The 13,023-nt window shown below is 43.8% G+C and overlaps 2 protein-coding genes across 2 annotated transcripts; one reads left to right on the forward strand and one right to left on the reverse strand.

Annotated features, from left to right (window-relative positions):
- Positions 1-300: 300 nt before the first annotated feature.
- On the reverse strand, positions 301-6,281 carry ushbp1 (Usher syndrome 1C binding protein 1). The gene is made up of 13 exons (XM_068743471.1): positions 6,046-6,281; positions 5,686-5,816; positions 5,378-5,541; positions 4,925-5,113; positions 4,529-4,758; positions 3,962-4,102; positions 3,685-3,775; positions 3,458-3,561; positions 3,060-3,294; positions 1,912-2,070; positions 1,187-1,278; positions 617-739; positions 301-469 (listed from the first exon to the last, which is right to left on the reverse strand). The coding sequence occupies exons 1-13, from the start codon at positions 6,279-6,281 to the stop codon at positions 301-303; spliced, it is 2,064 nt and encodes a 687-aa protein (XP_068599572.1).
- Positions 6,282-8,481: 2,200 nt separating this feature from the next.
- babam1 (BRISC and BRCA1 A complex member 1) lies at positions 8,482-12,723 on the forward strand. The gene is made up of 8 exons (XM_068743328.1): positions 8,482-8,910; positions 8,988-9,046; positions 9,124-9,244; positions 9,326-9,404; positions 9,491-9,515; positions 9,590-9,719; positions 9,791-9,877; positions 10,327-12,723. The coding sequence occupies exons 1-8, from the start codon at positions 8,482-8,484 to the stop codon at positions 10,525-10,527; spliced, it is 1,131 nt and encodes a 376-aa protein (XP_068599429.1). The 3' UTR covers positions 10,528-12,723.
- The last annotated feature ends 300 nt before the right edge of the window (positions 12,724-13,023 follow it).

The raw sequence follows: 13,023 nt of genomic DNA on the forward strand, positions 1-13,023 counted from the left end.
ACGATGAGATGCAGGCTCTTAACGTGCTAGTTAACAAAGCTAGGAGTCTGTCGCTATGGTTACGGCTCTGTGAGGAGATGCTTTGAATTAAAGACTAATATCAGCATGTCGATGTGCAATCACCCTCAAGGCGCCACACATATCGATATTTCATCCATTTGGTACCGAGAAATGTGGCTAAAACACAATTCTGCAGTAACGAGGCTTCTTAATGCTGCAACTTAAATTACACAGACGCGACTGGAGTTCAGCTGCAGCGCTGTGGTTGATCTAGAACAAGGTCAGCGATCGATCCCAGGATCAAAGAACAGTCTCTTCCCTCCGACACTCCGAGGCCTCTCCTGAAGCTTTGGGTGGTCCGCTCTGGTGTCGGGGGGGACGCTCCGTCATGGCTGCCATTCTCTGCTCCAGCCTCCACACCTGTTCCCTGTACTTCCTGCGAATCTGCCGGTACGAACTCAAGGCTTTACTGGAATGAAAGGAACCCAACACGTTTAGAAAGAGCAAGGACATCGATGAAATACCGCTTCTTGGATTCGGTCGCTTGCAGATGCGTAAAGGTGACAGTTAACAAAGACAAAAACATGCAGTTACGTTCATTTCTCCGGAGAACTACCTGTGAGCTTGTGTGAGCCGAGACATCTGCTCCCCGTTGTCCCCCCGGTGGGGGCTGCCGTCTGACGGGGCCGTGCCCGGCGAGTCTGGGGATGAGGCCAGCCTCTTCTTCAGGGCTCGTTCCCTTGCAAGAAAAGTAAGATCAGATGAAACTCACAGTCATGCCAGTCTGCTCCTTATTCTAAAGGCACTTCAAAATCTACACTACATGAATAATATCGCAAACATATAAATTTTGGAGCTAATGTGTGAGCAGCCGTCATACACGAGGTCAGATGGGGCACAGGATGCTCTGTCAAGCACATGGTGAAAGAACCAGGAGCTCTGAATGTCAAAAATAATTTCATTTCCTACTGGTAGCTGGTCGTGTTCCTAAGCAACAGAAAAAACAGCCAAAAGATACCTGAAGGATTCATTTTATATGTACTGCATAGTGCAGTGTAGAATATTTGAGTAAAGTAATAGCATATAAAGCATAGTACTGTCTGACCAAATGACTCAAAGTGACTAGTCCAGACTGGGTTTAACTTTTATCTATTACCATACTTTGCTCTAGTTGTTTTCGACTCACCTCTGCAGGGCGGCCTGCAGCTCTTGAAGAAACGTTCCGGTTTGAGTCTCGTCCCCGTCACTTCCGAGTTTAGCTACGGTTTCGCAGAGCCTCTGAAACACAACATTCAGTTAGGATTGTCCTTTTAGCTTTTCCAGTTTCTTGTGTATCACCGAGCACGGTGGGTTTTATAAAGCCGAGGTTCCTCACTGTTCAGATTGTGATGCAATGTTATTCAAAATACAGTTCAAACCAAAGAAAGATGTTTCCCCCATCAAAACGGTTTCATTAAGACTGACGGGCTGATATTACGGAGTTTAGTAGAATAAATATAAACACAAGGGAGATAAGAAATATCTTTTTTAAAGCAGAATGTTTTTTCTATTATTAGTTAGTGAGCAAAACCAAGTGATGCTTGGTCTGACCTTGGTCTGACCTTGTGCCTCTTGCTGAAATCTCTGTCCATTTCTACAGAATATTATAGAACATTTAGACCCGAATAACTGTTCTTGATGATGAAACTGTGCTGCAGCGATAGGACGGCCCAGCAGAAGACCTTGAAGAACAGAAATATCGTGTGCCTGCAGGGATTCTGCTTTGGTAGATGTGTGATTTCCCACGTGGAACACCCGGGCTTGAATCGGCTCTGTCACAGTAGACCAACGACCTGCTCCCTCTCGCTCATTTCACCTTGACTTTGTATTAGAAAAAGAAGAAGAAGTCTCTGCTGGTGCTGAGAAGCCTACCTGTTGTTGGCTCTTACAGTCGTCCAGTTCCTCTCCGAGACTTTCTGGATCAAATGCTCCAGCCCTGTCCTGAGCGCTCTGGGCCGTCACACGCCACTCCAGACCCCTCAGCTTTTTCTCCTTGAGGCAGATCAGGCCTCGCAAATCTGCCAACTCCTCCTGAACATAAAGCCTGTATCATAAATCATAGAATAGAGGCAATGCAGCGACAGCAAAGCTGCGCTGAAAGACTGGTAACTTGTTTATCGCAGCCGGCAGGCTTTACTGGAACGTTTGGTGCCGCTGTGGAGAGAATCTGTAGGAATTTTGACAATGATTTACAACTTTGGCACCTCCACTAGCTTAGCATTTCTGAGCAAAGGCTGGAAACAATGAAGCAGCAAGCTGGCTCTGTCTACATTTAACATTTTGTGCCTGCCAGAGCTTCTTAAATCTCATTACTTGACATGTTCTTTGAAAAGAAAAGGCGAGCTGTGGCGTCTTTGGCAGCGTGTTGCTGTGGAGGTTAGCGCTGTCGCCTAACAGCAGGGGGGCTTTGGGTCTGTGTGTTCCCTCCAGTTGGTCTGGATTTCTGCCACAGTCCCAAAAACCCTGGTGAATGGACGACTCCACATTGTCTGTAAAGAACGATTGAACCCAGCCTCTCGCCCAATGTCAACTGGGATGGGCTCCAGCCCCCGTGACCCTGTAAAGGACTCCAGGTTATAATCGATGGATGGAAGCAGTGGTTCCACAGGGAATGGATTCTATCCGGACGACTTGCTGGTCCAATGACGACATCGCCATGACAACAGGATTCATTTTTTCTTTTTTTCTTTTAAGATTCAAAGATTTGGCCTTCTGTAATTATTTGTGTGTCCTTATGCTAACAAAATGAACCTAAAATGAACCATTAGCAGTGTCAGGTGTCATAAATTAAACACGTTTATGCATTAGACGAGCTAAGTGCGCCTTCATGTAGCAAAAATAAATATTCCTGTATTGTTTTTGATCCGGCCCGGCTTGTCCAGGGTGTCCCCTGCCTCCCGCCTCTAGACTGCTGGGATTGGCTCCAGCCCTGCCAGCGACCCGGTTACGGACACAGCGGTGGAGAAAATGAATGAATGAATGAATGTTTTTAATCCGATCTTAAAACGCACGGCTCCTACCCTGACGGAGATGAGTTCATGGGAGAGTGATGTTTTCTCTCTCTTGACATCAGGAGGCTTCGTGTTATCTTTAGCTCCATGTCCTCCTCTTAATCCAGCCAGGTGAGCAGTTTCGGGGCCGATTTTGCCTTCAAATCCTGGACTCGTCTTCGTTAGGATAATGTTTGCCCGGTCCCGCTTTAGGCACTGAATTTTCTGACGGAGATCAGCCTCTCTCTCCACCAGCTCGGGCACCCTGCGTGGTGAACCGATATTGCACTTCACTGAATCATCTCTGATTAATTCTTAAACAGTTATCCTTATACATTTGCTTCTTCGATCATCACTGACGTAATTTAATTCCTCTGAGACTTCTCTTAACTGTGCTTGAATCTACAAGGAGCACTTTGAAACGTCACCTCTGGCCTGGCTGACTCTGCGTTTGGTTCTCCTCTGTGACCCCTGCTGTTGAGAAGGACGTGGACAGTTCCTCTGTTCCCATCTGCTTCCTGTCGCCGGCTGCCTCCGACGAGAGGAAACACTGTGAGCCCATCTGTGTGTTTGTGTGACTTTTGAATGACAAGCATAGCGACTAATTGAACTTGCACGCCGAGTTGTAGGCGGCGTGAAAGCACGGTAGTCAAACACCTGCTGAGTCCGTCTGCAGGAGGACGCTTTGCTGCTTGGTGCCGTCGTATAGTGTCAGCAATTCGCTGTAGGCCCCTTCACACTCCTCACTGTCAATCACAACCACAAAGACAAAACACAACCTCACAAGACGGGAGAAACTAGATTAATACTGTTGATTTGATGGCCTGGTTGCATCCATTATTTCCTGACACATCGAATTAACTTTGCAAACAAAGATCAAGGATATGTTTGCAGAGTGCTTTTGTGCTTGTTTGCGCGCTTCGTGTCTGTACCAGTTTTTTAGAGCCATCTGCAGGGCTGAACACTCAGATTCAAGTGTGTTTAGTACGAGAATGAATTGTCTGGACTCTCCCTTCCGTCGTTCCAGAGATGCGGTCAGACGCTCGTTTTTGGCCCTCAGCCGGTCGATGCACCTGAGAAAATTAGGAAGATGAGCAAAAAGGAGCCGACAGCAAAAGTTTTAATCATTTAATGTCGATCAAACAAATATTTAAGCTTAAGACTTTTAATCAATGAATATGAAAAAACAACAAATCAAAAATAATCCTTAAGGTCCAAAAAGTGTCAAAAGACATGTTAACAAAATACTGTTTGTCTGTATAATTCACAGTTCTGTTCACATCATCTCCACAGTCTGCGTGCCGTGTGAAGGTTTTGCCTTTTTAATAAATGATGAATAATAAGTACGTAGTCGTACAAGAAAATAGTTTTATAGAAAGAAGGTTTAAGAATCAAAAATCATCTCCTCTATGTTTGTATTTATTTTTGATTTATTTATAATGTTTCATACCCTCAGAAAAACCAAATGTTTTATACCGGTACGTGAAATGTAACATCACCTGTTGAGCCGCTCCGTCTCAGACTCCAGGCTGATGGGACTTGGACAAAGGCTGCATGAATTAGCAGAACCCTCCTCATCCACAGACAGAGGTACCACCGCTCTGGCCGTTCTTCTGTGGAGTAAAGGAGAACCTGGGAAGGGAGGAAAGGCCCAGTCCGGACTGAGAGCTCCAGAATTGGGCTGGTGGGAACAACTGCCTGCCCTCCAGAGCTTTTGGAAACCAACCAGCTGGAAGGGAAGTGGTGTTTTTTTTATATTTTAACCCTGATTTTAAAAAATTACATTATACTGTTAAAAAAAATTTTTATTTCATTAAATTGTGCTACTTTTCATGTTTTTGGCTTTTTTAATAGGTCTTACCCCTGCAGTAAATTATGACCTGAGTAACTCCCACCTTGTTCTTTTCCTCCTCCATCTGGTTGATGATCCTTTGTGATCTCTCCACCTCCTCCTGATGACTCTGCAAGATGCTCCTGAGAGCAGAATCACGTGTGTCCAGATCCAGGATGTCTTCCTGATTTTGATCCTTTGACAAGCCTGATGGGCATGAAATCCCAAACTCTCTTTCCATATCCTCTAAAAGCTGCAACCAGAAAGCCAAATTCATTAAATGTGGTGTAAAAAAAATCTATCTTCTTATTTGATTCATTAAAATTCAGAACAAGTACAGAAAATACTTTACTTAATAATGACATTTTTCCACATTTAAAATACTTTTATTTTCCAACTCACAACCGTATAAATACAGTTGATTTTGCAAAATGATTAAATAAATATGAACTTGTTTTGATGGGAAATGGCCAATGTAATAACAAATACCTCAAAGAATCATGGGTATTTGTTATACCTGCGTGGCCTTCACCCAGCTCTCCTGGGCCGCTCTCAGGTGCTCTTGGTGCTTGACCTGGTCGGAGACGGTGATGGGTGCAGCCCAGGACCTTTTACAGCTGATGGAATCTTCCACTGATGATAAAACTTCTTGGAGTTTAGACCAGACGACACCTCCGCCCCCTAATGGAAGAGAAGTATAGGTGCAATTTAAATATCACTTCATTGTGATTACAATTGCACTTATGTGCCCTTGAAAAATTTGGGTTGTGCTGCGTATTAATACATTCAATGATTTTTGTACGGAAAAAGACAGTTACGCTGCACCTCGGCCGGTCAGAGGAGGCTTAGGTGGGGCAGCAGAGGCAGTGCTCCTCTCACGTCTGTCCAGCCTGTGGGAAAGCAGGTCTGGGACCAGAGGCCGGGATGATCCAGATGGCCTCATATCTCCTGGGTCGCTGCACGAAACCAGCAACATTAAATTATTTTATTTTGCTTGGGAATATCAATAATAATATATTAGCGTGAGACAAGCTATGAGAAGATCAATATGCAATTTAATGCTGGTAAATTATGCACAAATGGACAACAAATATTTGAAGTAAAACTAAATCAATACTTTCTGATAAATCTTTTGGCTCTTAGCAGATTAAATCCACATAAAATCACTCTGTTCGCTGAGGCTACCTCGGCGCCTTTAATGAGCCCATCTTCTTGTTCAGTTCAGCGATGATGCTGAGGAGTGTGTCCATTTCAGCCTCGCACTGAGCCAGTTCTGCTGGTGAAGGCTCCAGGTTTGCTGTGGGGTCAGAGGCCTTGGAGTCAAAGGTCATTTGGTCGATCTGTGTCATCGCCTCCCTGTCACGCCCTGACCCAGCATCCAGGCTGTCACACCTGACAAGGCAGAAATCCTGCAGAAACATCACTCAGTAAATATCTTGGGGGCTTTATTTGACCCACTTTTAAAGCCTTCTTCTTGTTTTATTTCAGTTCTACTCATATGTATGTGTAATAAAAAATAAATAAATATCTGTGATGAATCATCTGCAAGTAAAGAGTGCTTAATAAAAATACCTTACAAAACAAAAATCAAATTTTGCATGTATCTAAATAGAAATGCACTAAACTCTTGAACTGGTCATTGTTTCTATTGTTTTAAGCAGCGGAAAAGGAGGGAACTAAAACATCCTGAGATCGAACTTCCTGCCTGGCAAATATTTGCAGACCAAACCATCTATTGTTGTGCGCAGAGAATGTCAACTACATCTCTGAAATATTAAATCAGAACACAGAGTTTATCTTTCATTTTTCAAAAAAAGACACATGAACTCTCAAAATACACAGAAGGAATACGATCTGCAATGACAGCGTTTTTATCCGAGGTGTTCTAACAGCATGTTCTGCATGCGATGAGGGTTGGCATATTTTAAATTCCTGCAGTCAGTAATATGTCTGATGTCGCCATGTATTCCCATTAAGAGTCACTGAAAAACTCTCTAAGTGTGCACTGAACAAATCGTGATATTACTGTGGGTAGATCATCTAACACAAAAGTCCCATTTCACTTAAGAATTTGAAGGAATTAAGGTTATACATGATACACTGATACTTTTAGAGCTATAGATAACATATAATTCCCCAGGCAATATTATATAAGCCTTTAGTATTTGTAGGACAAACGAACTTACCTCCATAAGTCCGGATGACTGTAGCAGTGATTTGGTTTCTGCTCACTCCTTAAATGTTTAACAAAATGAGAGAATGGTTTCTTCAGTCCTGTTATTTCATGTTGCTACATTTTCCAGGAGTGCCACTGCAGTCTGCTCTCCTCATGTCTGCCAAACAGTGTTCAGTGTGATGAATGAAGTAAGTGGAAAACACTCAGAAAGTAATCCCACCCATTCCCTGTCACTTTGTGTGCTTTCCTGTTATGCCCGCAGTTAACCTCAATGGCTTTTTATAGCAGTGTATGCTTTAACTCTAGCTGTAATATGCTGTTATATAATTCGCAAAATACTTGAACTAACAACCAATTTAGACAATGACACCGGCATAAAGAAATGCCTTCACGGCTAAACAATGAGGGTTGTTTTCACCCATGTCAAATTGTTTGTTGGTTTCTCAGCAGGATTTCACAAAATGAACTTCATGGATTTCCATACAAATTTGGCAAGAGACTGAAAAATCTGATTCCACAGGGGGGGGCAGCTGTTATATGATAACAAACAGGACTGCAGACTTAATGATTAATTTCCCTAAAGATTAGTGAGAATTCCATTTCACGAGTACGTTTGACAAAGTAGCTTCATTTTTTCTAAATGATTGTATCTTCCTAAACAAGATTTGTCATGGATTTCAACTTCTACCAGACAACAGACGGAGAAAAACGTTCCAGTCTAATTAAACCTCATTACCCAGCATGCACCAAAACTCCGCTGTTCCGGTGTTGACCATTTCCGGTAAGGAAGTTGTCAGAAATAAAAACAAATGCTAGCTCGTCATTGAGATGTTTAGCCAGCTCCAATGAGTTTCTCTTTATCTTAACATTGGGCATTTTTCGGGTTTTTTTTTTTTATCACGTAAGTTTTCTTTAAGAATTTAATTTAAAACAATGCGTGCGTTAAGAGTCAACCTTCTTGCTCTCTTTTATCTTTAAGCTAGCTAAAGCTAACGTCTTATATTTTTGCTGCGCTGTCAAACGTCAGTCCGTGTTAGCTGGAAAACTTCCCTGTCCGGCTTTCTATGCGCGTTGATCGATCAATTCTTTTCTACACGTTTCTTCCCGTGGAGCCAAAACTACAAACATAAAGTTGATACTTTGGCGTTCTCCACGAATAGTCCCACGGTGCGAATCACAGGCCACATTTGGACTTTTGTGTGTTCATGCAGCTTGTAATTATAATGTCAACACAAAATGGAGGCCACAAAGACGATGCGTCGCGTTTTGTTCCTTAGAATATGACATTTGAAGCTTGTATTACGATGTGATTTTGTACCAGACTTGTTGCACAGCCCATAATTAATGTAAATATTCCCTCGGTAACCTCTTTTTCAGATTATTCGTTTTAAACCACCCAGCCACTCGTCACCTTCACGTATCTCTCTCCAGCAACCTGCGGATCCATGGAGACGCCAGAGCCAGGCCCAGCAGACGGCGAGGAGCGTCCGGTGGAGCTGCGACCTCGGACGCGGTCCAACCCCGAGGGAGCGGAGGACCGTCGCAGCAGCACGGGCAGCCTCGGAGGGAACGGCAACGCCAACATCTCTCAGCCCGCTGTCGGGAGTCGTGTTGAGGGGGAGGGTGAAGCTTCGACTAGCGACGGTCCTTCGAGTTCCACCGCTACATCCGTATCAGCGGCGGGGGCGGCGGCCCAGGCAGCCGCCCCCGCCGCCGCCGTGGTAACTGCATCCGGTTCCACGGCGCCGTTGTCCACCGCCGCTGCGAAAGAGCGGCCGAAGCCCGCTCAGCAGCAGTCGTCATTGGCGACCCGCCTGCCGCCACCAGCGGAGTACCAGCTCAGAGTTCCCCGCGTGAACTGTCCTGAGAAAGTGGTGCGTCCGCGTTACGGGTGTGACGTTAGTAACGGGACGCGTGAATCTCTTACCATCTGGTGCTTTCTCCACGGTAGATAATCTGCTTGGACCTTTCTGAAGAGATGTCTTTGCCAAAGTTGGAGTCTTTTAATGGGTGAGCTACTGCTAACGTACCCGGCGCTGCTGCTTCTGCTGCCACCGTCGTCTAATTCGACCCGTCTACTCGCGCAGGTCGAAAACGAACGCCCTGAACGTGTGCCAGAAGATGATCGAGATGTTTGTCAGAACGAAGCACAAGATTGACAAACGTCATGAGTTTGCTTTGGTGGTCGTTAACGACGATGCTCTGTGGGTAAGTGCTGGAATGTTTTCGTGTCGTCCGCAGACTCCTTGTGTTTTGTATGACTCATATTTGCTATCATTTTGCCCTCAGTTGTCAGGCTTCACCTCCGACCCCAGGGAGCTGTGCAGCTGTTTGTACGACCTTGAGACCAATGTGTGCGAGTCCTTCAGTATCCTCAAAACAAAAGCCCCACTCTGAAATTATACATTAAGTATATTGCAGTTGTTACATTTTAGCCTTAACCTTGCGTCAAAGACCTGGAAGATCTTCTCAATGTAATGTAAGTACTTCCTGACTATTAGATGTGGAAAGTTGCCTTTCTGAATGTCATCACTTCCTCTGCTGTCTTCATAGTCGTCAGAAGATTGAGCTGCCGTTGATGGAGAATGTTCAGACCGTCCCTCCTCCATATGTGGTGCGCTCTGTGCTCATCTACAGCCGCCATGCGGGACAGCTTCAGTTCAGCCCTTCGGAGCCCTTTAGTGTAAGCATGTGAAGCAGAGAGACACCCCTCCATCCAGGCCTTTAAATATTAATGCTTGTGTCCTTCCACAGAAGATGCTGCAGTCGCCATATTTTTTCTTTGATGTGGTCTACCTGCACAACGGGGTGGATGAGCAGGCGGATGAGACATGCTGGAGGGTGCGTAAAGGGGCAATTATCGGGTTTGCATGTACTGTGTGTCGCTGGCAGGCCATTCCCATAATGTCCTCCTTTTCACCTTGACAGATTATAGAAGCCAGAGTTTGATCAATAACTTTATCATTAACCAGTTCAACCAGGCAGGTTGATCTGTCCGACTGAGGGGAGTGAACAGTAAATGTAAAAGAGTAGTATGATTTAAAATAAGTAAATAAGAAAAAATACTGTAAATAAACTTACCGGTACTTGTTGAAAAAAACAAGAATTCCCACCCCGACCTCCAGGGGGCGCTGCAGCTTTGAATGTATATTGCTGTCCATCTTCCAGCTTTTGGAGAACGGGGGGATGTTGTGAAATCTTTTTAAATAGAACATCTTTGCACATGATTATATGATCAGATATGTATTTCCCGCTGTATTTCTACAACGTGGTGTGTTTCCTGTCTCCAGGACAACTACGCCTCCTTCTGCAACCTGGACTCGAAAGGAACGTGCTACCGCTTCGAAGTTTCTCTGAGTGGACCCGCCATCGAGCTTCACAACTGCATGGCCAAGCTCCTGGCTCACCCTCTACAACGACCGTTCCAGAGTCATGCGTCGTACAGCCTGCTGGAGGGGGACGAGCCCCAGGACATCGAGGCAACAGTCTGACACGGCACACGCGCACAAAGCCCTGTTCCCGTGACGTTTACACCATAGATCCACAGGAAAGGGGATTCCAGGCTCACCTACTGGAATACTGTATTTGGAATATTTGGGAAAACAAGACCAATTTCTTAACATCCTGATAATGAAGGCATTGTCAGAAATATGAACAGCAGGAGCGAAGTAGAAGTAAAGAAGAAGAAATGGACAGAATAATAATCATAAAGAAGGAAAGCATAATGCTTGAAACATTTGTTTTTTCTTCACGTCTGTAAATCTTGAAATCTAATCAAACCTGTGGTGGTTTTTCCAAACGTTACCTTTCCTTTTGTTTGCTAACTTTCACCTTTTCGTTGTTTCAAATGTTATTTTCCTGTTTTTTGTCGCTCTGTATCACAGACGAACGAAGTTTCAGTAAAGCTCTGTAGATGTTTTTCGTCTCTTTACCATCGTCTCTGTGGCGCTGACGGATTCCTTGTGAAAAAGCGTCTTCTTTTTGTTTTGGGTGCATCTTGACCGCGAGTCTTGATGTACCCAAAACATCCTGTACACGCAAGCATTTTAAAGCTCTTTCTGTAAATTACAAAAAGCATATTTAATATTTTTCACATGTGCCTTCTATGTTTTCCCCAGTAGATGGCAGCAAATCCCTCTAGAGAAAGCAACGCAAATACTGTACTGTATAAAATATGAATCTCACAGTACTAAGTTAAGTCTAATATTTATTTCAGTTTTGATCATCTTTTCAAGCAAATGTTCCATTCCATTTATAATTAGCATTGTGCTAATTTCTCAGTCTACTAACAGATGGTGTTTATCGTAGCTACCGCCAAAAAGCACATTTGTTATCACGCGTGACATGAATAACACTTTAAATGGGGAAAGCTGTCTTCCGTTCAACCTAAAATCGTCTGGTCGGTAATCTTAAGAGGTTTTTTTATCTCGATCCTCCATCGCTTTGTTTCCTGTGTTTGTTCAGAACTTGATCCGATGTCTATCCTGAGTTCCTGACTCTTGATCATCGCTCCTTTTCTGTCTTTCTATCATACCTTCATAAATAATTTTTTTTGCGGTGAGGACAGGTTGTCAGGGAGACAATGGCGAGCAGGAAAACCCCGGCTCAGACGACCTCTCCCCTTTCACACACACTTCGCCGGCTGTTGGTGACGTCATCGCCTCGGATAACGGCACGTGGAGATCCAGCGGGTCGATGCCGCAGGGAGCATTTGTTATGTCCTCATCCCCGAGGAATGACAGTTCCCTATTGTCTTCAGTGTCTCACTCCTCCATTGCCATGACTGCTTTCCGTACTCTTGGAACAGGATATGGTGGATTTTGTTTTGTTTTGTTTTGTAAATTCTCCTTTTTAACTCCTTAAACGGTTTACATTGTTTATCTGCCGTCGGGGGACTACGACCCAGAATTATTTACTGTTCTGCAGTGGCTATATTTAATAAAATGGGACCCAGATGGGTGACCTTTCCTGGTTTATTTTATATAACCTGCAGATAGTAGTGGAAAATCATGAAGAGCATTCGTTCTGTACAGAAACCACACTTCTGAGATTCGTAATTCAATTTGTCATTATTGTACTTTCTGTTTCACTACAGTCAGTAAATGCAGATTTTTCCATGTGATAAAACGATGCATGATCAAATCAAATTTACTTCAACAGTTTGGAATGTAATTCCTGCAAATTGGGACGGTGGCAGCTGAAGATGGAAAAGTTTGGAATGATCCCCAGATAACCACGTTACCTTGGTAACAGGAAAGGTTCAGTGGCCAATTTCACCACTTTATGAAACAGGATTGAATTTGATATTGACAGATTAATCTTTTTTTTGGCTCAGAAAAAATCTTCCTTGTATTTTGACAATGAATTTGTCAGGATTTGTAATGTTTTTAGAGATGAGATTTCTGTTTGATTTAACAAAATCCTTCTGGAACCTCATATTCACTTTAAGTTTTTTTAAATGCATATTAATGTGGGGGAAAAGTGGGATTTTTTTGAATGAGTTGAGAGTCTTCATGAGTCCAGAACAAGATGGAATTGTTTTTTATTTTTACAAGTCATAATTCAAGAGTGTTGATTTCTAAATGACTTTTAAAAAGAAATTAACAGCTCATCAAACCTGTTGTGGAATAAACAGACATTAAATCCAAGTTTTCCAAGTAGAAATTTGGAAACGCGTCTGAAAGGAACCTCCAGTTTGACGTGATTGAGTTCTAACTAGGAGGCTGTAACTGTGACAGAGGTCGGTGAGGGAGGAGAGGGGCGGTCCAGGATGGCCTGGAAGTGTGCCTCCAGCAGCATTTATAAACATGGCCTCTTTACACACCTCGGGATCATTGTTTACATCCATCCATACGTCCCAGTTCTACCTTTATGTCTCTGCGCAGACGTAAACCCACGTCTGCTTTTTCTCCTGCATCAGCTTCACTCCTTTAAATCCTCAGCACCTGTTCTCCAGAGAGGATCACCTCAGGCACGGAAACAAGGTG

This window comes from Brachionichthys hirsutus, chromosome 9, assembly GCF_040956055.1.
Source record: "Brachionichthys hirsutus isolate HB-005 chromosome 9, CSIRO-AGI_Bhir_v1, whole genome shotgun sequence".
Taxonomy (NCBI): Eukaryota; Metazoa; Chordata; class Actinopteri; order Lophiiformes; family Brachionichthyidae; genus Brachionichthys; species Brachionichthys hirsutus.

Coding starts and splice junctions, on each gene's coding strand:
- ushbp1 (XM_068743471.1), bottom strand. CDS start 6,281: ATGTTTCTGCAGGATTTCTGCCTTGTCAGGTGTGACAGCCTGGATGCT. Junction 1,279..1,911: donor ACTGTAAGAGCCAACAACAG/GTAGGCTTCTCA, acceptor GTTGTGTTTCAG/AGGCTCTGCGAAACCGTAGC. Junction 470..616: donor CGGCTCACACAAGCTCACAG/GTAGTTCTCCGG, acceptor CTTTCATTCCAG/TAAAGCCTTGAGTTCGTACC.
- babam1 (XM_068743328.1), top strand. CDS start 8,482: ATGGAGACGCCAGAGCCAGGCCCAGCAGACGGCGAGGAGCGTCCGGTG. Junction 9,405..9,490: donor CAATGTGTGCGAGTCCTTCA/GTATCCTCAAAA, acceptor CTTGCGTCAAAG/ACCTGGAAGATCTTCTCAAT. Junction 9,720..9,790: donor GCCCTTCGGAGCCCTTTAGT/GTAAGCATGTGA, acceptor GTCCTTCCACAG/AAGATGCTGCAGTCGCCATA.